This window comes from Oncorhynchus gorbuscha, linkage group LG13 (genome assembly GCF_021184085.1).
Source record: "Oncorhynchus gorbuscha isolate QuinsamMale2020 ecotype Even-year linkage group LG13, OgorEven_v1.0, whole genome shotgun sequence".
Lineage (NCBI taxonomy): Eukaryota > Metazoa > Chordata > Actinopteri > Salmoniformes > Salmonidae > Oncorhynchus > Oncorhynchus gorbuscha.
This window is the reverse complement of record NC_060185.1, coordinates 52,840,332-52,866,909: the sequence shown is the minus strand read 5'-3', so window position 1 is coordinate 52,866,909 and position 26,578 is coordinate 52,840,332. Positions and strand designations below refer to the sequence as shown.

Below are 26,578 nucleotides of genomic sequence, written 5' to 3'. Positions count from 1 at the left end.
TACTGTTTGTTGCAACACTTTTTGTGGCAAAACTATCAACAGAGTTAAATATGGGATGGAAACACATAGACCTTCTGTTTTTCATTCGGTAAATGAAAATTCATACAACAAAGTGCTTTTCATGTGCACTACATCATTATGAACAGCTTTGCATTCGCAACAAGCCAGCTTGATGTAAACACACCACTGTGTAGAATGTGCATATTTTTGTGTGAAAATATTAATATACTTGCTTGAAAATCTTTCAACAAATGGATTGAATGTTTGCTGAGCTGAGCCTAAGCCCTATTGGTAATTGCAATGCTAATTGTACACTGCATGAAGGGGTATATGTCCAGTATGCACATGTTTATATGAAGTATATACCTGGGTCCCACAGAATTTGTGTTTAATTTAGAAGGAGAATTTGGCTGTGTTGAAGGATGGTGCTTCAGAGAAAGATGCTGAGCAGAGCCCATGGAGAATATAAGTTTGCTGAGCAGAGGCCTAAGCCTTATTGGTAATTACAAAAACATTTTATATATCTGCACATGTTAATACCACACCTGGGTCCCACAGACTTTGTGTTAGTTTGGGAGGAGAGTTTAGCTGTGTTGAAGGATGGCACATTAGAGAAAGATAAGTCAAGTCACGCCACCCAAGAATCACACAGGAAGTGGAGGGAAGACTTCCTGTCCAGACTTCAAGCAGCCGGCATCGACCAGGAGATGGTGAGTGAGGGCTAAGGGACAGGGTCGTTTACATTTACTAGAGCCCTGAGTTTTGTGCCCAGACTAGGAAAAACTCTGAGCCCTAGTTATAGCCTATAACCAGGGCCCAGAGGTATTCCTGATCAGGTCATGTAGTCTGGAAAAACTCCTGCCTCAATAAATGACACATCACCCATGATAAACAACTGCTCCCATACCAGTCATGTTCCTATGTGAGTTGCACACTCCAGGATTCACCTGGAAAGAGAGAGACATTATCAATATTTACACAGCTTCCATAGAGCTTGTCTTCCAAGTCATTTACTTAGCCCTTTCTACTGGGTGCTTGAATCAACAAGCTACCACATATAATATTGGTGCATAATACCATATCATTGTATTATGCCAACAATGTAAAGAAATGTGAAACTTTTTTATTTTTTATTACATTATAATAGTTTTATTGTCCAGCATCAGTGGAAATAAATCATTGCTGTATCCAATTTATAAACATGCATAGTTAGTGATTTCTGTTTTCCTGTTTGCCTCTCCGCTAGCGGGAAGTTCTTCAAGCTAAGAAGAAAATATCCTATGTGCTCCTGAGCGCCCCCTGGAGTGTCCTTTGCTACTACGCTGAGGAGATCAGTCTCCGGGTCCCTCTGCAGGTCAGTTAGTCAGTTGACTCAGTTCTTATGTTTTTACTCTCATGTCACATGTCAAGAGATGTAGACCTTTGGTATTAGGGTCAATTAGGGTCACAAAGTTAATTGAAATGAAATGAATCAATTGAAAAAATGCACATAGAAATATTGAGTTCATTAGCTGAATTTCAATTCACGGATATCCTTTATACCCAGTAGCTCTCCAGGAGGAAGGTTGGTCACTCCTGCTTTCGGGTGCTTAATCTCACATGTTCACAAAATTAATCAAATGAGACACAAGTAGATCATGGTTGGTGCTGCATATTCCTCAGATGGTAACCACACCAAACTTCAACTGGTCAGAGAGGATGCTAGAGAAAATAAATATCCCAAACCTCATGAGCCAAGACGTGCCCAGCATGCCCCCGGACTATTACACCTGCCAGTTTCGCACCAACAAACTGGAAAGGTATGTTAAAATCCTAAATGATTTGCTTAGCAGCTGCTGTCAGTCAAACCACACTAAATTCTTTGCATTTCCACAACTAAACATCTTCCTGAAACAGTTAAACGATATGACCCATGTAGATTTTCCCAGCAAGACACTAGTCCAGTTTTAAAACTGCTTTTGTACAAGGAAAACACCGTCTATAAAGTATTATTCCCTCAGGCCGTGCTGTTTTCCCTGAAGGTGAAAAGGCATGATGTGTACATTCAGGCTTAAATGGTGTCAAATACATGGTAAATAAAAACACGGTGTTGTGTTTGAGTGTCAGGTGTTGCTACAGAGAGGTGGAATCTAGGCAACAGACAAGTATATACAATATTTAACTTCAAACTATGCCATATACTGTACATACTATGTGTGACCACCTGGCTGTGTCTACAGGTTTCTGGGCAGTGAGAATAAGGAGACGTTCTTCAAGACTACCCAAAGACACCAAGTAGTGAGTTTGCCATTTCAACTTGATTCTTCAAATTGGATCAGTATCTTGCAGTTAAGAGCGTCACCAATACGGTATTTCAAGGAAACACAGCGGTGCAGATTCTGTCACACAAATGTAGATCCATCTACTCTTCAGGTAACCCTCTATGTGACCTCGGGGTTGAGTTCATTAAGTCAGGCAATGGAAACCGTCTCAAAGCATTTTGGAATTGAAAACGAAATTTGACAATTATTGTTAGTCCCTCCCTGTTTCCGTCCGTTTTCTTCCATTTGGTGCCCAGTGAACACTACCCTGATTTACTAGTCAGATCCTTCTAGGTTTAAACAGTCCCTATTTAAGGTCATTATTGCTATTATATATTTGGGGATGTTTTTTTTACACTTTATTGAGACAGCATGCATATCAGAAGGGGATAATGGCAGGTGTAAGAAACAGTGGGAAGGGTGGACTCAGAGATAGAACACCGGTCTACAGTGCGTTACCACTCAACCATGGCTCCATTTGGATGACTGTCTGGCAGATTAATGCATGGAAATGTGATTGTAAAACCACCATACGAAGAGGTCATAATGAACATGTGATAAACACATCTGATAGTTTTGACACTACAGTCGTAGAATAATAGACTTCCTCACTTTGACAGTACAACACATTCCTTTGTCTGACCTAGCTGTATGAGATTTTAGCACGGACGCCTTATGGGGCATTAAAAAGAGGAGAGGTGGGAATCGAAAGGCTGCTCAGCGAGAATGCCTTCTCTGCTGCATACCCCCTGCATGAGGTTAGTGTCCTCCATAGACATACCATATGTTATGTATATATAATGTATGTATGTATGTGTGTATGTGTGTGTGTGTGTGTGTGTGTGTGTGTGTGTGTGTGTGTGTGTGTGTGTGTGTGTGTGTGTGTGTGTGTGTGTGTGTGTGTGTGTGTGTGTGTGTGTGTGTGTGTGTGTGTGTGTGTGTGTGATTTCATTACTGTACGCCCATACCCAGGGATCCTCTGATAAACCTAACTCTAAATCTCACTAATCTTATAAATCTTACCCTGTAATGTTAAATCAAACATTCATCTTGACTGTAACCAGATGACTCATGCCCCTAATGTTTTTGAGGGGGCTCTGATGACCAAAATCTGTCCTTTGATTATATCTGTAGAAAATAAATTGTAACTTGTAATTGTATCCAATGAATATCCTTCGGTAACACTGTATTTGAAATTCATGTCATAATATTGTCATAAACCGGACATAAATGTTGTGATGTCACTGAATGTCAAGCCACAATGGGCATGGAACCTTTGACCGTAAGCCCAAAACCTGAATAGTTATCCACCGTCTGACTCTGTCCTACGATGTTCCTGCAGGGTCCATTTGAGATGCCCTGGGGGGAGCCGGTGGACTCTCAGTCCTTGAGCATGAGGCAGATCCTCCACCAGTATTGGGCTCGCTGGGCCAGCTGGAAGAAATACCAGCCTCTGGACCACATCCGAGAGTACTATGGAGAGAAGATAGCACTGTACTTTGCCTGGCTAGGTAAGCATTGGCACTGGCAGTGTTTTGTTGGCTTGAAGTGGAGAGTCTGGCTTTTGGAGGAGTACTCATCTTAGAAGCAGGTTAGCATTTATTGGGATGACTCATGTACTGGAGGCAGCTCTGCAGAGTGGTCATTAGCAGGCACAGCCACAAAGTCATAAAATCATATTTGAATCCTAACGCTAAACCTAATTAAAATAATAATTATTTAAACATGCATTTAATAATCATTTAAACATACATTTAAACAAACATAGAAACGTACCTGCAGTGAAGCCGCTCAACATTTACATTACATTCAGTAATCTAAGACACTCCCATCCAGAGCAACCCACAGGAACAACCAGGGTCAAATGCCCTGCCCATGGGTACGTCGACAGATCTCCCATCAAGTCAAAATGTTCCCCGAGAGCTGCCCCTCAACCATCTGAGACCTATCTCTGCTGGCCACCCACTGTGGATTTATACGCACCATATATATTTAAACTATGCTGTCATGTTTAGCATACAATTTGAATCGAACTAATCGAATAGAATCCACAGATTGCGAGTTGAAGATAAATACTTTTACAAAGAGTAGTAATATTTTAATATTTAACAGGTCTCTCCAGATCTCCCAACAATGCTATTTCTAGGGTCAATTTTAGATTAATGTTTTGCTTTTTCAGCCATTACTGAACCTGAGACCAGAAACAAGCTGCATGAGGGCAATACCAGAACAAATAATATTGATTCTGAATCCTCACCACAGAATCGGCAGAGTTGCGATGATTGTATGTCCAAATATTCAACATCTTGCGTCGTTTTATATATTATTTATGTGCCATGATATCGGTACATGAAAAATCTCTTCCCAGATATTTTGCCATCTGTATGGCACAGCTGTCAACATCCTGGTCCTCAAATTAAACTGATATACATTCCTATTTATCCTATTTCTGTTCCTCTTCCAGTTTTGATCTTTTATATTGGGCAGACAGACCAGTTCCTTACCTCCTCACACTGCCACCTGCCTCCTCCATTTTTGGGGTAATGCTGTAGTCAATCCTAACCTTAATTACACTGCTAACCTTGATGCCTAACGCTAATACTAACACCAAAAAGCTAATTTTGTTTTTGATGAATTTTTACAATATAGCCAATTTTGACTTTGCACACCTGGGGGATATCGCTCAGTTCTGCCACCAGGACAAGACACATCTCAATAAACGTCAACCTGCTTCTTAGAATATAATAGTAAGCTTAAATATCCCATAAAGAGAAATTTGCAAATTTGCTTCACAACAGTGAACAAGCTCCTTGGCAAGAATATCATCCCAAGACTTACATCACATCAAATAATATACATTTACATTTACATTTAAGTCATTTAGCAGACGCTCTTATCCAGAGCGACTTACAAATTGGACAAGACATAATGAAATGACTCTTCTTTTGCTTACTCTCTCTCTCTCTCTCTTACCTCCATGTAGGGTTCTACACAGGCTGGCTGCTCCCAGCAGCTGTGGTCGGAACACTGGTCTTTCTGTTTGGCATCTGGCTGATGGTCACTGATGCGCCAGCGTGAGTATGACAGAGGACGACTTCAACCAAGCATGTCACTCCTCTTCTTAAGCCTCGCCCACCATAATCCGTGTTGAGGGTTCCACCGGGGTTGTGAACATTCTGTGTTTATTTCCACACCTAAACACGTGTAAGAGCTAATAATTGAACTCTGCTCAGGTGTGTGTTCAAACAGGGTTTCACTGTAGCCAACTGTATCACCAAAGGTCATTCTCTGAATGTCTATCCTCTGTCCCATAGGCGGGAGATCTGTGAGAGCAAGGATGAGTTTGTCATGTGTCCTCTGTGCAAAATCTGCTCCTACTGGAACCTATCCAGCATCTGTACCACCTTCAAGGTGTGTGTGTGTGTGTGTGTGTGTGTGTGTGTGTGTGTGTGTGTGTGTGTGTGTGTGTGTGTGTGTGTGTGTGTGTGTGTGTGTGTCTGTGTGTCTGTGTGTCTGTGTGTCTGTGTGTTTGTGTGTGTGTGTGTTCACATGCATGTGTGATGGCATGATTAATTGTACTTACTGTATGTGTTTTAGTGTACAGTGTCCTCAGAAAATATTCACACCCCTTGAGTTTTTCTACATTTTGTTGTGTTACAGCCTGAATTTAAAATGGATTAAATTGAAATATTTTTGTCACTGGCTTACACAAAATACCCCATAATGCCAAAGTGGAATTATGTTTTCAGAAATTAATAACAAATTAAAAGCTGAAATGTTTTGAATACTCATCTCGAGTCAATAAGTATTCAACACCTTTTTTTATGGCCAGCCTAAATAAGTTCAAGAGTAAAAATGTGCTTAACATGTCATATAATTGCAGTTGCATTGGCTCATTTGGTATGCAATACTAGTGTTAACACGATTTTTGAAAGACTACCCCGCACATACTATCCTCAGTAAGGTCCCTCAGTCGAGCAGTGCATTTCAAACACAGATTCAACCACAGAGACCAGGGAGGTTTTCCAATGCCTTGCAAAGAAGGGCACCTATTGGTATATTGACATTGAATATCCATTTGTTCATGGTGAAATTATGAATTATGATGAATGATGTATCAATACACCCAGTTACTACAAAGATACAGGTGTCCTTCCTAACTCAGTTTCTAGAAAGGAATGAAACCGCTCAGGGATTTCCCCATGAGGCCAATGATGACTTTAAAACAGTTACAGAGTTTAATGGCTGTGATAGGAGAAAACTGAGGATGGAACCACAACACTGTAGTAACTACACAATACTAACCTAAAATGACAGAGTGAAAAGAAGGAAGCATATACAAAATAAAAAATATTCCAAAACATGCATCCTGTTTGCAATAAGGCACTGAAGTAAAACTGGGGCCTACAGGGGTGCAAAGCTCTTAGAGACTTATCCAGAAAGACTCACAGCTGTAATCGCTGCCAAAGGTGATTCTAACATGTATTGACTCAGGGGTTCAATACTTATCGAATCAAGATACAGTGCCTCGCGAAAGTATTCGGCCCCCTTGAACTTTGCGACCTTTTGCCACATTTCAGGTTTCTAACATAAAGATATAAAACTGTATATTTTTGTGAAGAATGAACAACAAGTGGGACACAATCATGAAGTGGAACAACATTTATTAGATATTTCAAACTTTTTCAACAAATCAAAAACTGAAAAATTGGGCGTGCAAAATTATTCAGCCCCTTTACTTTCAGTGCAGCAAACTCTCTCCAGAAGTTCAGTGAGGATCTCTGAATGATCCAATGTTGACCTAAATGACTAATGATGATAAAGACAATTCACCTGTGTGTAATTTCCGGGTTGGAGCGAGCGGTCGCATCCGCACTTCGCTCCGCAGGTAGTATAACTTTTTCATTACATTTCATTACATTTCATTATAGTACAACGGTTTGATTTGTCTAATCTTAGCAATTTATTCTTAGCTAGCTACATAGCCGTCTTTGTATCAAAGATAATTGCGTAATTATCGTATTTCGTCATCCTAACGTAGTCTTCACTGCTATGTGCCCAGCAGCTAGCCAGCTAGCTAACGTCCACAGCACTGTAGAAACTATTACACTCAACTGAACGACTTGATTAGCGTAGTGTTAGCTAGCTACATAGCTGTCTTTGCTGTCTTCGTATCCAAGATAATTGTGTAGTTTAGAGTGATTATCTTAATTTACCGAGGTTAGCTAGCCAGCTATTTGTCGTCCTTAACGTAGGAGACACTGCTAGCTAGCCAACAACTAGCCAACGTCTACCGAATAGAACAACCCGGTCGCATTCCGCTTCGCTCCACAGGTAGTATCACATTTTCACTTCATTTCATTACAGTACAACGGTTTGATTTGTTTGATCGTAGCTAGCTACATAGCTAGCTACATAGCCGTCTTTGTATCAAAGATAATTGTGTAGTCTAGAGCGACTTTCTAGGTTAGCTAGCCAGCTATTGTCGTTCTTTTAACGCAACGTAACGTAAACAACACTGCTAGCTAGCCAGCTAGCCCCCGAATAGCAGCACTGTAGAAACTATTACACTCAACGGAACGACTTGATTAGTGTAGTGTCAACAACGCAGCCACTGCCAGCTAGCCTACAAAGTCAACAACACAGCCACTACCAGCTAGCCTACTTCAGCAGTACTGTATCATTTAAATCATTTTAGTCAATAAGATTCTTGCTACGTAAGCTTAACTTTCTGAACATTCGAGACGTGTAGTCCACTTGTCATTCCAATCTCCTTTGCATTAGCGTAGCCTCTTCTGTAGCCTGTCAACTATGTGTATGTCTATCCCTGTTCTCTCCTCTCTGCACAGACCATACAAACGCTCCACACCGCGTGGCCGCGGCCATCCTAATCTGGTGGTCCCAGCGCGCACGACCCACGTGGAGTTCCAGGTCTCCGGTAGCCTCTGGAACTGCCGATCTGCGGCCAACAAGGCAGAGTTCATCTCAGCCTATGCCTCCCTCCAGTCCCTCGACTTCTTGGCACTGACGGAAACATGGATCACCACAGATAACACTGCTACTCCCACTGCTCTCTCTTCGTCCACCCACGTGTTCTCGCACACCCCGAGAGCTTCTGGTCAGCGGGGTGGTGGCACCGGGATCCTCATCTCTCCCAAGTGGTCATTCTCTCTTTCTCCCCTTACCCATCTGTCTATCGCCTCCTTTGAATTCCATGCTGTCACAGTTACCAGCCCTTTCAAGCTTAACATCCTTATCATTTATCGCCCTCCAGGTTCCCTCGGAGAGTTCATCAATGAGCTTGATGCCTTGATAAGCTCCTTTCCTGAGCACGGCTCACCTCTCACAGTTCTGGGCGACTTTAACCTCCCCACGTCTACCTTTGACTCATTCCTCTCTGCCTCCTTCTTTCCACTCCTCTCCTCTTTTGACATCACCCTCTCACCTTCCCCCCCTACTCACAAGGCAGGCAATACGCTCGACCTCATCTTTACTAAATGCTGTTCTTCCACTAACCTCATTGCAACTCCCCTCCAAGTCTCCGACCACTACCTTGTATCCTTTTCCCTCTCGCTCTCATCCAACACTTCCCACACTGCCCCTACTCGGATGGTATCGTGCCGTCCCAACCTTCGCTCTCTCTCCCCCGCTACTCTCTCCTCTTCCATCCTATCATCTCTTCCCTCTGCTCAAACCTTCTCCAACCTATCTCCTGATTCTGCCTCCTCAACCCTCCTCTCCTCCCTTTCTGCATCCTTTGACTCTCTATGCCCCCTATCCTCCAGGCCGGCTCGGTCCTCCCCTCCCGCTCATTGCGAGCTCACAGAACAGGGCTCCGGGCAGCCGAGCGGAAATGGAGGAAAACTCGCCTCCCTGCGGACCTGGCATCCTTTCACTCCCTCCTCTCTACATTTTCCTCCTCTGTCTCTGCTGCTAAAGCCACTTTCTACCACTCTAAATTCCAAGCATTTGCCTCTAACCCTAGGAAGCTCTTTGCCACCTTCTCCTCCCTCCTGAATCCCCCCCCCTCCTCCCTCTCTGCAGATGACTTCGTCAACCATTTTGAAAAGAAGGTCGACGACATCCGATCCTCGTTTGCTAAGTCAAACGACACCGCTGGTTCTGCTCACACTGCCCTACCCTGTGCTCTGACCTCTTTCTCCCCTCTCTCTCCAGATGAAATCTCGCGTCTTGTGACGGCTGGCTGCCCAACAACCTGCCCGCTTGACCCCATCCCCTCCTCTCTTCTCCAGACCATTTCCGGAGACCTTCTCCCTTACCTCACCTCGCTCATCAACTCATCCCTGACCGCTGGCTACGTCCCTTCCGTCTTCAAGAGAGCGAGAGTTGCACCCCTTCTGAAAAACCTACACTCGATCCCTCCGATGTCAACAACTACAGACAAGTATCCCTTCTTTCTTTTCTCTCCAAAACTCTTGAACGTGCCGTCCTTGGCCAGCTCTCCCGCTATCTCTCTCAGAATGACCTTCTTGATCCAAATCAGTCAGGCTTCAAGGCTAGTCATTCAACTGAGACTGCTCTTCTCTGTATCACGGAGGCCCTCCGCACTGCTAAAGCTAACTCTCTCTCCTCTGCTCTCATCCTTCTAGACCTATCGGCTGCCTTTGATACTGTGAACCATCAGATCCTCCTCTCCACCCTCTCCGAGTTGGGCATCTCCGGCGCGGCCCACGCTTGGATTGCGTCCTACCTGACAGGTCGCTCCTACCAGGTGGCATGGCGAGAATCTGTCTCCTCACCACGCGCTCTCACCACTGGTGTCCCCCAGGGCTCTGTTCTAGGCCCTCTCCTATTCTCGCTATACACCAAGTCACTTGGCTCTGTCATAACCTCACATGGTCTCTCCTATCATTGCTATGCAGATGACACACAATTCATCTTCTCCTTTCCCCCTTCTGATGACCAGGTGGCGAATCGCATCTCTGCATGTCTGGCAGACATATCAGTGTGGATAACGGATCACCACCTCAAGCTGAACCTCGGCAAGACGGAGCTGCTCTTCCTCCCGGGGAAGGACTGCCCGTTCCATGATCTCGCCATCACGGTTGACAACTCCATTGTGTCCTCCTCCCAGAGCGCTAAGAACCTTGGCGTGATCCTGGACAACACCCTGTCGTTCTCAACTAACATCAAGGCGGTGGCCCGTTCCTGTAGGTTCATGCTCTACAACATCCGCAGAGTACGACCCTGCCTCACACAGGAAGCGGCGCAGGTCCTAATCCAGGCACTTGTCATCTCCCGTCTGGATTACTGCAACTCGCTGTTGGCTGAGCTCCCTGCCTGTGCCATTAAACCCCTACAACTCATCCAGAACGCCACAGCCCGTCTGGTGTTCAACCTTCCCAAGTTCTCTCACGTCACCCCGCTTCTCCGCTCTCTCCACTGGCTTCCAGTTGAAGCTCGCATCCGCTACAAGACCATGGTGCTTGCCTACGGAGCTGTGAGGGGAACGGCACCTCAGTACCTCCAGGCTCTGATCAGGCCCTACACCCAAACAAGGGCACTGCGTTCATCCACCTCTGGCCTGCTCGCCTCCCTACCACTGAGGAAGTACAGTTCCCGCTCAGCCCAGTCAAAACTGTTCGCTGCTCTGGCCCCCCAATGGTGGAACAAACTCCCTCACGACGCCAGGACAGTGGAGTCAATCACCACCTTCCGGAGACACCTGAAACCCCACCTCTTTAAGGAATACCTAGGATAGGATAAGGTAATCCTTCTACCCCCCTCCCCTTAAAAGATTTAGATGCACTATTGTAAAGTGGCCGTTCCACTGGATGTCATAAGGTGAATGCACCAATTTGTAAGTCGCTCTGGATAAGAGCGTCTGCTAAATGACTTAAATGTAATGTAAATGTAAATGTAAATGTAATCAAGTCTCCGTATAAATGCACCTGCACTGTGATAGTCTCAGAGGTCCGTTAAAAGCGCAGAGAGCATCATGAAGAACAAGGAACACACCAGGCAGGTCTGAGATACTGTTGTGAAGAAGTTTAAAGCCGGATTTGGATACAAAAAGATTTCCCAAGCTTTAAACATCCCAAGGAGCACTGTGCAAGCGATAATATTGAAATGGAAGGAGTATGAGACCACTGCAAATCTACCAAGACCTGGCCGTCCCTCTAAACTTTCAGCACATACAAGGAGAAGACTGATCAGAGATGCAGCCAAGAGGCCCATGATCACTCTGGATAAACTGTAGAGATCTACAGCTGAGGTGGGAGACTCTGTCCATAGGACAACAATCAGTCGTATATTGCACAAATCTGGCCTTTATGGAAGAGTGGCAAGAAGAAAGTCATTTCTTAAAGATATCCATAAAAAGTGTTGTTTAAAGTTTGCCACAAGCCACCTGGGAGACACACCAAACATGTGGAAGAAGGTGCTCTGGTCAGATGAAACCAAAATTGAACTTTTTGGCAACAATGCAAAACGTTATGTTTGGCGTAAAAGCAACACAGCTCATCACCCTGAACACACCATCCCCACTATCAAACATGGTGGTGGCAGCATCATGGTTTGGGTCTGCTTTTCAGCAGGGACAGGGAAGATGGTTAAAATTGATGGGAAGATGGATGGAGCCAAATACAGGACTATTCTGGAAGAAAATCTGATGGAGTCTGCAAAAGACCTGAGACTGGGACGGAGATTTGTCTTCCAACAAGACAATGATCCAAAACATAAATCAAAATCTACAATAGAATGGTTCACAAATAAACATATCCAGGTGTTAGAATGGCCAAGTCAAAGTCCAGACCTGAATCCAATCGAGAATCTGTGGAAAGAACTGAAAACTGCTATTCACAAATGCTCTCCATCCAACCTAACTGAGCTCGAGCTGTTTTGCAAGGAGGAATGGGAAAAAATTTCAGTCTCTCGATGTGCAAAACTGATAGAGACATACCCTAAGCGACTTACAGCTGTAATCGCAGCAAAAGGTGGCGCTACAAAGTATTAGTATTAACTTAAGGGGGCTGAATCATTTTTCACGCCCAATTTTTCAGTTTTTGATTTGTTAATTAAAAAAGTTTGAAATATCCAATAAATGTCGTTCCACTTCATGATTGTGTCCCACTTGTTGTTGATTCTTCACAAAAAATACAGTTTTATATCTTTATGTTTGAAGCCTGAAATGTCGCAAAAGGTCGCAAAGTTCAAGGGGGCCGAATACTTTCGCAAGGCACTGTATATTACTGTTTTATTTTTAATAAATGTTAGAATTGTTCTTCCACTTTATTTTGTGTAGATCGCTGACAAAAATGAGAATTAAGTGGGCCTCCTGGGTGGCGCAGTGGTCTAAGGCACTGCAGTGCTAGCTGTGCCACCAGAGACTCTGGGCTCGAGCCCAGGCTCTGTCGCAGACGGCCGTGACCGGGAGGCCCATGGGGCCACGCACAATTTGCCTAGTGTCGTCCGGGTTAGGGAGGGCTTGGATATCCTTGTCGGGATATCCTTGTAGGGATATCCTTGTCTCATCGCGCACTAGCGACTCCTGTGGCGGGCCGGGCGCAGCGCGCACTGACCAGGTCGCAAGGTGCACAGTGTTTCCTCCGACACATTGGTGCAGCTTGCTTCCGGGTTGGATGCGTGCTGTGTTAATAAGCAGTGCGGCTTGGTTGGGTTGTGTCTCAGTGGATGCATGGCTTTTGACCCTCGTCTCTCCTGAGCCCGTACAGGTGTTGTAGTGATGAGACAACATAGTAACTACTAAAAACAATTGAATATCATGAAAAAGGGGGGTAAACGTTTTTTTAAAGAGAGAATTGAATCAAACTTTGTAAAATCAAAATGTGGAGAAAGTCAAGAGGTTTGAATACTTTGTGCACTGCCCATGCTGTTTTACTACATACTGTATGGCCATTCTCTCTTCACAGGTAGGGCTGTTATTTGACAATGGGGGAACGGTATTCTTCAGTATTTTCATGGCTCTATGGGCTGTCACTTTCCTGGAATACTGGAAGCGCACCAGTGCAGTGCTGGCCCACCGATGGGACTGTTCAGAGTTTCAGGAAACTGAGGTACAGTACAGTATGATCACAGTGGTTCTATTATTTTTAGAAAGCCCAATCGATCCTAAGTTCAGGCATGTAAAGTTTGTATGTGAAACTATTTGTAAGATGCACAATTTCAGATTTTCTGTCATGGAGCTTTAAGAACCAATAAGGAATGACAGATTTGGGATGTTGTTCCCGTTTAACCCTTTGTGACCCAGGAGCGCCCAAGGCCAGAGTTCACTGCCACAGCGCCCATGACCCTGCGGAACCCTGTGACTGGTGCAGAGGAGCCTTACTTCCCAAAGCGACGCCGCTTCAACCGCACCCTGACCGGCGGCATGGTCATCATAATCATGGTAAGGTGCTGCAGGACAATGTTCTTTAATCCTGGCCTTGGGGGTCGCACAAGGGTGCACATTTCTGTTCTAGCCCAGCACTAGCACACGTGACTGGCAACTAATTAGAAAGCACTTGATTAGTATAATAAGGTGTTTTGGGCTAAAACAAAAGTCTGCACACACTGGCCCTCCAGGATTGGAGTTGCCCATCCCTGATAACATGTGAGATAGGAAGTCAACGTATGATGACATGAATTAATGACTAATGAATTACATTAATCAAGAATACCCGAAAAGCCCTAACTTTAGCTTTGATGCATTTTTGTCTCTCACAGGTATCTGTAGTGCTGATGTTTGTGGTGGCGATCATCGTTTACCGGGTGATTCTGAGCATCATCATTTACAAATCTCACAATGCCTTCTTGATCTTCTCTGTGAGTCCTTTTTAGACCTAAATCCCACTACGGTTGCATCATTCTAGTGTAATTAGAAACTGTTTTTCTACCATTAACAGGACTATGATTCATACAAGTTCTAAAGACTATTGGCTCTCTCAGACAACATACTGGAGAAAAAAAAATATTTGATGAATTTGGCCTTACTGCTGTATGCCCATACAAACACACTGAATAACAGATTCATACATAGTCCAAAAATAAACCAAAACTAAGTATGCTTTGAAGTGAAGCAAAAAAAAAAAAATCTAAATCACAATGGAATTATTCGTACACCTTTGACATGGAAATGCCCCATTCACACGGTACCGGAAAACCACCAGACGAGTCCCGTGACACTTGTGGGGGTCGTTGAGTAAAACATATTCGTTTGTAGCCCAAACCATTACGGACACTACAGACATTTTGGTGAGAAAAAAAAGCTATTTTCTTCTACTCTGACAAACAGCACTGTAGCTCTGCCACCTTCCACAGCAGATGTGGACGGCCGACATTGGCGGATGCGGTGGACTGAGATACAGCCCATGCAAAATCTCATGTCTCTAGCTGAAACAGACAGATCGGAATGGGGATTTGTTTATTATGTTAATTAGATGTCCACGGGGGCGCAGCAATTGACTCTAGATTATTTGGGTTCAAGCAGCGAAGCTGGGTGAAACCCTATTGTATTTGTTGCCATTCATTATGATTACACATCTTCAGTCAAGGAAATATAACATGAAAAATCTTGTGAAATGGTAAGGCCTAAGAGGGTGCAACTTGGCGTGATGGTAAAGTCCCATGGGCCGTACCCTCTCAAGCAATGCCATGTCAATTGGCCACATGGTGACGCTATAACATGCGATTGAAGATGTAAACTCACCCAGTTTGATAAAAAAATATCTATTTTTACCCTTATTTTACCAGGTAAATTGACTGAGAACACATTCTCATTTGCAGCAATGACCTGGGGAATAGGTACAGGGGAGAAGAGGGGGATGAATGAGCCAATTGTAAGCTGTGGATGATTAGGTAACCGCGGTATGAGAGCAAGATTGGGATTTTAGCCAGGACACTGGGATTAACACCCCTACTCTTACGATAAGTGCCATGGGATCTTTTTTTAATGTCCCATCTGAAAAACGCCTACCTAGTGCATGACAAAAGTAATTTTTCCAAAACTTGTATACAGACAGATTATTTAATTTATAATTCACTGTATCACAATTCCAGTGGGTCAGAAGTTTACATACACTAAGTTGACTGTTCCTTTAATTAAACAGTTTGGAAAATTTGTATTTGGTACTATGTAAACTTCTGACCCACTGGGAACATTCACATGATGAAAGAAATAAAAGCTGAAATAAATCATTCTTGCTACTATTATTCTGACATTTCACATTCTTAAAATAAAGTGGTGATCCTAACTGACCTAAAACAGGGATTTTTACAAGGATTAAATGTCAGGAATTGTGAAAAACTGAGTTTAAAAGTATTTGGCTAAGGTGTATGTAAACTTCCGACTTCAACTATATATGTATGTTCAACAAGCTTTTAAAGCCATGACATAATTTTCTGGAATTTTCCAAGCTGTTTAAAGGCACAGTCAATTTAGTGTATGTAAACTTCTGACCCACTGGAATTCTGATACAGTGAATTATAAATTAAATAATCTGTCTGTCAACAGTTGTTTGTTAACAAGACACTTGTGGAGAGGTTGAAAAAACGAGTTTTAGTAACTCCAACCTAGGTGTATGACTTCAACTGTATATATAGTCATTATATATGTATGTATACAATAGTCATTTACACCATTAACAAATGTCCACACTGTATTTCTGATCAATTTGATGTTATTTTAATGGACAACCAAACTTGCTCTTCTTTCAAAAACAAAGACATTTCTCAGTGACACCAAACTTTTGAATGATATTCAGACTTTTGAATGGACTTTTTCCACATTTTGTTACGTTACAGCCTTATTCTAAAATTGATTAAATGTTGTTTTTCCCTCATCAATACACATAATACACACAATACCCCATAATGACAAAGAAAAATACAGGTTTTCAGAAATTTTGGAAAATGTATTAAAAAAAACAACTGAAATATCACATTCACCTAAGTATTTAGACCCTTTACTCAGTACTTTGTTGAAGCACCTTTGGCAGCGATTACAGCCTCATAATGACAGATTTAAAAAAAATGTTAGCTAACTTATACAAAAACTAAAACATATCTTATTTGCATAAGTATTCAGAACCTTTGCTATGAGACTCACAATTGAGCTCATGTGCAGCTTGTTTCCATTGATCACGGCCAAACTGAGCAATTGGGGGAGCAGAGCCTTGGTCAGGGAGGTGACCAAGAACCTGATGGTCACTCTGACAGAGCGCTAGAGTTTCTCTGTGGTGACCTCCACACCAGGCGGTGTCAGAGGAAGGCCCTAAAAATTGTCAAAGACCCCAGCCACCCCAGTCATAGACTGTTCTCTCTACTACCGCATGGTAAGTGGTACTGAAGTGCCAAGTCTGGGACAAAAAGGCTTCTCAACAGTTTTTACCCCCAAGCCATCCTAACTCCTGAACAGGTAACCAAATGGTTACCCAGATTATTTGCATTGCGTGCCCCCCCAACCCCTCTTTTACACTGCTGCTACTCTCTGTTTATCTTATGTGCGTAATATCTTTAACTATACATTCATGTACATACTACCTCAATTGACCCGACCAACCAGTGCTCCCACACATTGTCTAACCGGGCTATCTGCATTGTGTCCCACCACCCGCCACCCACTCTTTTTACGCTACTGCTACTCTCTGTTCATCATATATGCATAGTCACTTTAACTATACCTACATGCACATACTACCTGAATAAGCCTGACTAACTGGTGTCTGTATATAGCCTTGCTACTCTTATATTCAAATGTATTTTTACTATTGTTTTATTTCTTCACACACACACACATATTTTTCGCAGTATTGGTTAGAGCCTGTAAGTAAGTATTTCACTGTAAGGTACCTGTTATATTCAGCGCACGTGACAAATACACTTTGATTTGATTTGAAGAACCTTCCAGAAAGACAACCATCTCTGCAGCACTCGGGGCCCATTTGGGGCCTTAATGGTAAAGTGACGAGACGGAAACCACTCCTCAGTAAAAGGCACATGACAGCCCGCTTGGTGTTTGTCAAAAGGCATCAGAACACTCTCAAACCATGAGAAACAATATTATCTGGTCTGATGAAACCAAGATTGAACTATTTGGCCTGAATGCCAAGCTTCACATCTGGAGGAAACCTGGCACCATCCCTACGGTGGAGCATTGTGGTGGTGGCAGCAGCATGCTGTGGTGATATTCTTCAGCGGCAGAGACTGGGAGTCTAGTCAGAATTGAGGGAAAGATGAATGGAGAAAAGTACAGAGAGATATTTGATGAAAACCTGCTTCAGAGTGCTCAAGACCTCAGACTGGGGCGAAGGAGCATCCCCTTCCAACAAGATAATGATCCTAAGCACACAGCCAGGACAACGCAGGAGTGGCTTCGGGACAAGTCTTTGAATGTCCTTGAGTGGCCCAGCCAGAGCCCAGACTTGAACCCGATCAAACATCTCGAGTGACCTGAAAATAGCTGTGCAGCGACGCTCCCCATCCTGAAACTCCCCAAATATAGTTGTGCCAAGCTTGTTGTGTCATACACAAGAAAACTCTAGGCTGTAATCGCTGCCAAAGGTGCCAAAGGTACTTCAACAAAGTACTGAGTAAAGGGGTCTGAATACATATGTAAATGTCATATTTAAAACTTTTTTTGCTTCGTCATTATTTTGTGTACTGTGTGTCTTGTGTGTAGACTGAGGTCTGTCCAACGCTGGTCAGACCAAGCTGACTCTACACTCCAAGACTGCTTCCATCACGTGGACTGGGACATGTTTCGTATTGCGTCAGATGGGAATATTGACGAATACGCTGATTCGGTGTGCGAGTTCATTAGAACGTGCGTCGAAGATGTCGTTCCCATAGCAACGATAAAAACATTCCCTAACCAGAAACCGTGGATTGATGGCAGCATTCGCGTGAAACTGAAAGCGCGAACCACTGCTTTTAATCAGGGCAAGGTGTCTGGCAACATGACTGAATACAAACAGTGCAGCTATTCCCTCCGTAAGGCTATCAAACAAGCTAAGCGTCAGTACAGAGACAAAGTGGAATCTCAATTCAATGGCTCAGACACAAGAGGCATGTGGCAGGGTCTACAGTCAATCACGGACTACAAGATGAAATCCAGCCCAGTCACGGACCAGGATGTCTTGCTCCCAGGCAGACTAAATAACTTTTTGCCCGCTTTGAGGACAATACAGTGCCACTGACACGGCCTGCAACGGAAACATGCAGTCTCTCCTTCACTGCAGCCGAGGTGAGTAAGACATTTAAACGTGTTAACCCTCGCAAGGCTGCAGGCCCAGACGGCATCCCCAGCCGCGCCCTCCGAGCATGCGCAGACCAGCTGGCCGGTGTGTTTACGGACATATTCAATCAATCCCTATACCAGTCTGCTGTTCCCACATGCTTCAAGAGGGCCACCATTGTTCCTGTTCCCAAGAAAGCTAAGGTAACTGAGCTAAACGACTACCGCCCGTAGCACTCACTTCCGTCATCATGAAGTGCTTTGAGAGACTAGTCAAGGACCATATCACCTCCACCCTACCTGACACCCTAGACCCACTCCAATTTGCTTACCGCCCAAATAGGTCCACAGACGATGCAATCTCAACCACACTGCACACTGCCCTAACCCACCTGGACAAGAGGAATACCTATGTGAGAATGCTGTTCATCGACTACAGCTCGGCATTCAACACCATAGTACCCTCCAAGCTCGTCATCAAGCTCGAGACCCTGGGTCTCGACCCCGCCCTGTGCAACTGGGTACTGGACTTCCTGACGGGCCGCCCCCAGGTGGTGAGGGTAGGCAACAACATCTCCTCCCCGCTGATCCTCAACACGGGGGCCCCACAAGGGTGCGTTCTGAGCCCTCTCCTGTACTCCCTGTTCACCCACGACTGCGTGGCCACGCACGCCTCCAACTCAATCATCAAGTTTGCGGACGACACAACAGTGGTAGGCTTGATTACCAACAACGACGAGACGGCCTACAGGGAGGAGGTGAGGGCCCTTGGAGTGTGGTGTCAGGAAAATAACCTCACACTCAACGTCAACAAAACTAAGGAGATGATTGTGGACTTCAGGAAACAGCAGAGGGAACACCCCCTATCCACATCGATGGAACAGTAGTGGAGAGGGTAGCTAGTTTTAAGTTCCTCGGCATACACATCACAGACAAACTGAATTGGTCCACTCACACTGACAGCGTCGTGAAGAAGGCGCAGCAGCGCCTATTCAACCTCAGGAGGCTGAAGAAATTTGGCTTGTCACCAAAAGCACTCACAAACTTCTACAGATGCACAATCGAGAGCATCCTGGCGGGCTGTATCACCGCCTGGTACGGCAACTGCTCCGCCCTCAACCGTAAGGCTCTCCAGAGGGTAGTGAGGACTGCACAACGCATCACCGGGGGCAAACTACCTGCCCTCCAGGACACCTACACCACCCGTTGTTACAGGAAGGCCATAAAGATCATCAAGGACATCAACCACCCGAACCACTGCCTGTTCACCCCGCTATCATCCAGAAGGCGAGGTCAGTACAGGTGCATCAAAGCTGGGACCGAGAGACTGAAAAACAGCTTCTATCTCAAGGCCATCAGACTGTTAAATAGCCACCACTAACATTGAGTGGCTGCTGCCAACACACTGTCATTGACACTGACCCAACTCCAGCCATTTTAATAATGGGAATTGATGGGAAATGATGTAAATATATCACTAGCCACTTTAAACAATGCTACCTTATATAATGTTACTTACCCTACATTATTCATCTCATATGCATATGTATATACTGTACTCTACAACATCGACTGCATCCTTATGTAACACATGTATCACTAGCCACTTTAACTATGCCACTTTGTTTACTTTGTCTACACACTCATCTCATATGTATATACTGTACTCGATACCATCTACTGTATGCTGCTCTGTACCATCACTCATTCATATATCCTTATGTACATGTTCCTTATCCCCTTACACTGTGTATAAGACAGTAGTTTTGGAATTGTTAGTTAGATTACTTGTTGGTTATCACTGCATTGTCGGAACTAGAAGCACAAGCATTTCGCTACACTCGCATTAACATCTGCTAACCATGTGTATGTGACAAATAAAATTTGATTTGATTTGATTTGATTTGATTAGGAAGTACAGTTCCCGCTCAGCTCAGTCAAAACTGTTCGCTGCTCTGGCTCCCCAATGGTGGAACAAACTCCCTCACGACGCCAGGACAGCGGAGTCAATCACCACCTTCCGGAGACACCTGAAACCCCACCTCTTTAAGGAATACCTAGGATAGGATAAAGTAATCCTTCTCACCCCCCCCCCCCTTAAAATATTTAGATGCACTATTGTAAAGTGGTTGTTCCACTGGATGTCATAAGGTGAATGCACCAATTTGTAAGTCGCTCTGGATAAGAGCGTCTGCTAAATGACTTAAATGTAAATGTAAATGATTAGGGAAAAAAACAATTTAACCCATTTTAGAATACCTATCTCGGCAGGCTGGTCGTATAGCCAGTCTTACAGGGTCCGTGCTGAACCTTCTGGTGATCCTCATGCTCTCCCGGGTCTACATCTACCTTGCCCAGGTCTTAACGCGTTGGGGTGAGTCAGCAAGTCCGGCTCTTGTCAATCGTCGCTCAGATGGAAGATAAATATGTGTTTTAATTACCAATGTTTGCTCATATATTTTGCTTGGTCATATCAACAGAGATGCACCGCACACAGACCAAATATGAGGACATGTTTATTCTCAAGGTCTTCATCTTCCAGTTTGTCAACTTCTACTCCTCCCCGGTCTACATTTCCTTTTTCAAAGGCCGGTGAGTAGATCAAACAACGTCAAGGCACAAATGAGCCTTATGTATTGAAAGGTCCTGTATTTATAGACCATCACAGTACAATGAAAATATGTCTCATCCTCAGCAAACTCCTATGTTTTGCAGGTTTGTTGGTTACCCTGGCAACTACTACAAGCTATTGGGAATACGGAATGAGGATGTGAGTGTTGTTCTTACATTCTAAAACGTACTTAACTTCCCAGCAAACAATTTCTAGTTAGCCTTGGAGTCCCAGAACGTTAGTCACAACATTACCTGAACGTTTGTCAGAGATTCCCAGGGATGTTCCCATTACATATCTATAATGTTTTCTCCATTAAGGTTTGGTTAACACATTCTAGAAGTGTCATAAACAAACATTTTGATTTTTTTATCCAAATGTTCCTATAACCATTATAGTATGTCCTTCTACTAATGTTGATCAAATAATGTTTGTTGTGGCAATTTCAAAAACATACATTTTTTATTTAACCTTTATTTTGACAGGGAAAGCATATTGAGACATAGAGGTCTCTTTTCCAAATGCGACCTGTATAATTCTATATAAAATACACATTAAACAATATACAGTGCATTCGGAAAGTACTCAGACCCCTTCCCTTTTTCCACATTTTGTTACGTTACAGCCTTTTTCTAAAATGTATATATTTTTTATCCTATTCAATCTAAACACTATACCCTATAATGAAGAAGCAAAAACAGGTTTAGACATGTTTGCTTATTTATAAAAAATAGAAATACCTTATTTACATAAGTATTCAGACCCTTTGCTATGAGATTTGAAATTGAGCTCAGATGCATCCTGTTTCAATTGACCATCCTTGAGATGTTTCTACAACTTGATTGGAATCCACCTGTGGTAAATTCAATTGATTGGACATGATTTGGAAAGGGACACACCTGTCTATATAAGGTCCCATAGTTGACAGTGCATGTCTGAGCAAAACCCAAGCCATCAGGTCGAAGGAATTGTCCGTAAGATCTCTGAGACAGGATTGTGTCGCGGCACAGATCTGGGGAAGGGTACCAACAAAAATTTCTGCCGCATTGGCCTCCATCATTCTTAAAAATGGAAGAAGTTTGGTACCACCAAGACTCTTCCTAGAGCTGGCCTTGATGACCAGGAACTCAATGGTCACTCTGACAGAGCTCTAGAGTTCCTATTTGGAGATGGGAGAACCTTCCAGAAGGACAATCATCTCTGCAGCACTCCACCAATCAGGCCTTGATGGTAGAGTGGCCAGACGGAATCCAGTCCTCAGTAAAAGGCACATGAGTTTGACAAAAGGCACCTAAAGGACTCTGACCATGAGAAACAAGATTTTCTGGTCTGATGAAACCAAGATTGAACTATTAGGCTTGAATGTCAAGTGTGACGTCTGGAGGAAACCTGGCACCATCCCTACGGTGAAGCATGGTGGTGGCAGGATTATGCTGTGGGGATATTTTTCAGTGACAGGGACTGGGAGACTAGTCAGGATTGAGGGAAAGATGAATGGAGCAAATTACAGAGAGATCCTTGATGAAAACCTCAGGACGCTCAGGACTGGGGCAATGGTTCACCTTCCAACAGGATAATGGACCCTAAGCACACAGCCAAGACATCGCAGGAGTGACTTCGGGAGTCTCTGAATGTCCTTGAGTGACCCAGCCAGAGCTTGGACTTGAACCTGATCAAACATTTCTGCAGAGACCTGAGAATAGCTGTGCAGCAACGCTCCCCATCCAACCTGACAGAGCTTGAGAGGATCTGCAGAGAAGAATGGGAGAAACTCCCCAAATACAGGTGTGCCAAACTTGTAGCGTCATACCCAAGAAGACTCACGGCTGTAATCGCTGCCAAAGGTGCGTCAACAAAGTACTGAGTAAAAGGTCTTGAGTACTCATGTACATTTTTTTATACATTTGCAAAAATGTATACAAACCTGTTTTTGCTTTGTCATTATGGGTTATTGTGTTTAGATTGTTGAGAAAAAAACAAACGATTTAATCAATTTTAGGCTGTAATGTAACAACATGTGGAAAAAGTCAAGGGGTCTGAATACTTTCCGAATGCACAGTAAATACTTAAGAGGACAGGCCCCAAAATTGACCCCTGTGGTACACCTTTATGTACTTCAACAAATTCAGACTTAACCCCATCCATCGCGATTTTCTGAGTTCTTTCACAAAGATAATCATGAAACCAAGAACAGGCGTCAGAACGCAGGACAACTTGTTCAATCAAATAGCATGATCAACAGTATCAAGAGCTTTTGACAGGTCCACAAACAAAGCAGCACATTTCATTTTAGTGTCTAAAGCATTGACAAGATCATTAACAACTAAAGTGGTTATTGTAATTGTGCTATGCCCAGGCCTAAACCCTGATTGATTTAGATTCAAAATACATTTCTCAGATAACAAAAAGAAAAATGTACATTTACCAAGGATTCGAGAATCTTAGCTAGACAAGGAAGACTTGAAATGGGATGATACGATTAGATCACTACTATCAAGGCCTTCTGGAGTGGCAGCACAAGAGCTGATTTCCATACGTTTTGAAAATGTCCTGATAACGTTAAATAAAACATTTGGGGTATTGAGCTAAAAATTATGGGCGCTGCACACTAAAGCAGACCAGGACCTAATTTGTCAGCCCCTGTGGATTTCTTATTGCTCGCAAAGCGTCCAGGACTCCCAGCACAATATCATTGTGAATACACTTAGAAGTTCTTACAAAGAGATAAAATGGTGATCAAATGCATCAATGATGGCATTTATTTCTGTAATGAGGCTAGTGTCTGAATGAACGTGTTGTGGTAAAGAGGAAGTTGAACCCTTCAGCGATTTTCCAGTGTTCCAGAATTTAGCTGGGTTCCCATTACAATCTGAAAGAGCGATACCTAAATGAGATTTAGCCTTTCTGATTTGTTTTCAGTTGCTTAAAAGCTTGCCAGTCCGGGCATAAGCCTGTGTTCCTGGCCTTGACCCAAGCATCATCTCTTTTATAAATGACTTCTGATAATTCCGGAGTGTACCAGGAATTCGATCTACCTTTAACCCTTCCGTTTTTGAAAGGAGCATGATTATCCACAATAGTGTTGAATACATCTGCAAAGAGACTCAAAGCCAAATCAGTTTCAGGGATAGTTGAAATATAATCAAGGTCACTAAAATAAAGATCATGTAAAAAAGCCTGTTCACTGAAGTTTTTAAAGTTCCTCTTTAAAGTTCCTCTTTGTGATGACAAGAGGCTTGTCATCACAACTGGGCAATGATTACAAATGTCTTGGGAGAAAACACCAGTAGAAACATATTTCTCTGGTGTATTCATTAAAATAATATTCATTAAAATAAGATGAAGCAAAGAGGACTTTGAAGGATCTCTAGGGTTTTGATCATTACACATGTTTATTAGATTGTCCAAAGCACTTTCAATCATAATTTAGGTCACCCAGGATAAACACTTCTGATTTAGTAAATTAAGTGCATAGATACAAAACATGACCAAAAGTATGTGGACACTTGGTCGTCAACATCTCATTCCAAATCCATGGGCATTAATATGGAGTTAGTCCCCCCGTTGCTGCCCACTCTTCTGGGAAGGCTTTCCACAAGATGTTGGAACATTGCTGCAGGAACTTGTTTCCAAAAGCATTAGTGAGGTCAGGCACTGATGTTGGGCGATTAGGCCTGGCTCGCAGTCGGCGTTCCAAAGTTGTTCGATGGAGTTGAGGTCAGGGCCCTGTGTTGGCCAGGCAAGTTCTTCCACCCGATCTCGACAAACCACTTCTGTATGGACCTCACTTTGTGCACGGGGGCATTGTCATGTTAAAACAGGAAACGGCATTCCCCAAACGGTTGCCACAAAGTTGGAAGCACAAAATCATCCAGAATGTCTTGAATGTTGCAGCGTTAAGATTTCCCTTCACTGGAACTAAGGCGCCTAGTCTAAACCATGAATAACATTGCGGCTGAGCTGTTGTTACTTCTAGATGTCTCCACTTCCTTCATAACAGCACTTATATTTGACCGGGGCAGCTCTAGCTGGGCTGAAATTTGACAAACTGAGTAGTTGGAAAGGTGGCATGCTATGGTGGTGCCACTACTGCCAATGTTTGTCTATGGAGATTGCATGTCTGTGTGATTTTATACACCTGTCAGCAATGGTTGTGGCTGAATCCACTAATTTGAAGGGGTGTCCACATCCTTTTATATATATAGTGTAGTTAACTCCTCGAGTGCTCAAAGGTTAGATGAGGGAGCATGGTAGACAAAGGTTAGCCGAAGGAGATTGGTAGACAAAGGTTAGCCGAGGGAGGATGGTAGACAAAGGTTAGCAGAGGGAGGATGGTAGACAAAGGTTAGCCGAGAGAGGATGGTAGACAAAGGTTAGCCGAGAGAGGATGGTAGACAAAGGTTAGCCGAGGGAGGATGGTAGACAAAGGTTAGCCGAGGGAGGATGGTAGACAAAGGTTAGCCGAGGGAGGATGGTAGACAAAGGTTAGCCGAGGGAGGATGGTAGACAAAGGTTAGCCGAGGGAGGATGTTAGACAAAGGTTAGCCGAGGGAGGATGGTAGACAAGGGAGGTTAGCCGAGGGACTCCTATAACAGTTATGTATACATTTTTCCCAGACAAAGGTTTAAAGATAGTAGCTCAGATTTTAGGGCAAGTGAAATGGATTTGAGAAAAGAAACAGATACATTATTTTAAATGAAAATGGCCTCTCCACCACCTCTACCCTGCTTGTCAGCTCTGAACACATGATAAGAATGTTCCCTGAGATCCAAGTTTCAGTCAATACCAGAATGTCTGGATTTGTCTGCATAGCCCAGATCTTTATGTAATCCAGTTTAGGAAGTAAGCTCCTAATGTTCAAATGCATCAACCCAAGACCTTGAGGATTTTTAAAGTCACATGGAAGCTCCAACTCAAACAAGCTATGCTCAATAGGCGGTTGATATTGATATATAGTAGTTGGTATGGCTATAAGATTGCATAGAACTGCACCACTTGGTCTATCTCTATTAGTAATAGAGGAAGGAGAAGAAATTGGAATTACTTTTCCAAGGTTAGCACCATAAGGCCATAGGGCCACAACCAATGTCAATAAGAGGAACTCTCAGAGTAACCAATCTTTTATTCTCCAAGGGGGGTGGGGAGTGGGTGCCAGGATGGGAGGTCGGAGTAGGATGGGAAGAGCGGGTGAGATGGGAAAGGGGAGGTGACTTCACTAAGGTGGGGTCACTGCAGGGCAGCCCTGGCCTGTCAGTCAGAGAGTGGCAACACGGTGAAGAGGCAGTGGCACGACATCCAGGCTGTGGAGTAGAAAAGGAAAAGGTCTTAGAGGGGGACCTATCCGGGATACGCTGCAGCGTCTCCATTTGCTTACTCTGGACGTCCAGCTCAGACATATATTCCTCAATAACTGTGCAAAATATTACTGAACAAAAATATAAACTCAACATGTAAAAGTTTCTCCCATGTTTCAT

At 43.6% G+C, this 26,578-nt stretch overlaps 1 protein-coding gene across 3 annotated transcripts in view; it reads left to right on the top strand.

The window, feature by feature from the left end:
* Positions 1–26,578, top strand: part of ano7 (anoctamin 7) — a 54,944-nt gene that overhangs the window by 10,613 nt on the left and 17,753 nt on the right. For all 3 annotated transcript variants that reach the window (XM_046294971.1, XM_046294972.1, XM_046294970.1), the window contains 14 exons: positions 559–710; positions 1,247–1,354; positions 1,663–1,799; positions 2,220–2,277; positions 2,948–3,058; positions 3,643–3,811; positions 5,284–5,374; positions 5,615–5,711; positions 13,193–13,336; positions 13,531–13,668; positions 13,986–14,084; positions 20,764–20,866; positions 20,973–21,084; positions 21,208–21,262. In XM_046294971.1, the coding sequence (XP_046150927.1) occupies positions 559–710; positions 1,247–1,354; positions 1,663–1,799; positions 2,220–2,277; positions 2,948–3,058; positions 3,643–3,811; positions 5,284–5,374; positions 5,615–5,711; positions 13,193–13,336; positions 13,531–13,668; positions 13,986–14,084; positions 20,764–20,866; positions 20,973–21,084; positions 21,208–21,262 (1,574 nt within the window). The remainder of the gene's footprint in view (positions 1–558; positions 711–1,246; positions 1,355–1,662; positions 1,800–2,219; positions 2,278–2,947; positions 3,059–3,642; positions 3,812–5,283; positions 5,375–5,614; positions 5,712–13,192; positions 13,337–13,530; positions 13,669–13,985; positions 14,085–20,763; positions 20,867–20,972; positions 21,085–21,207; positions 21,263–26,578) is intronic.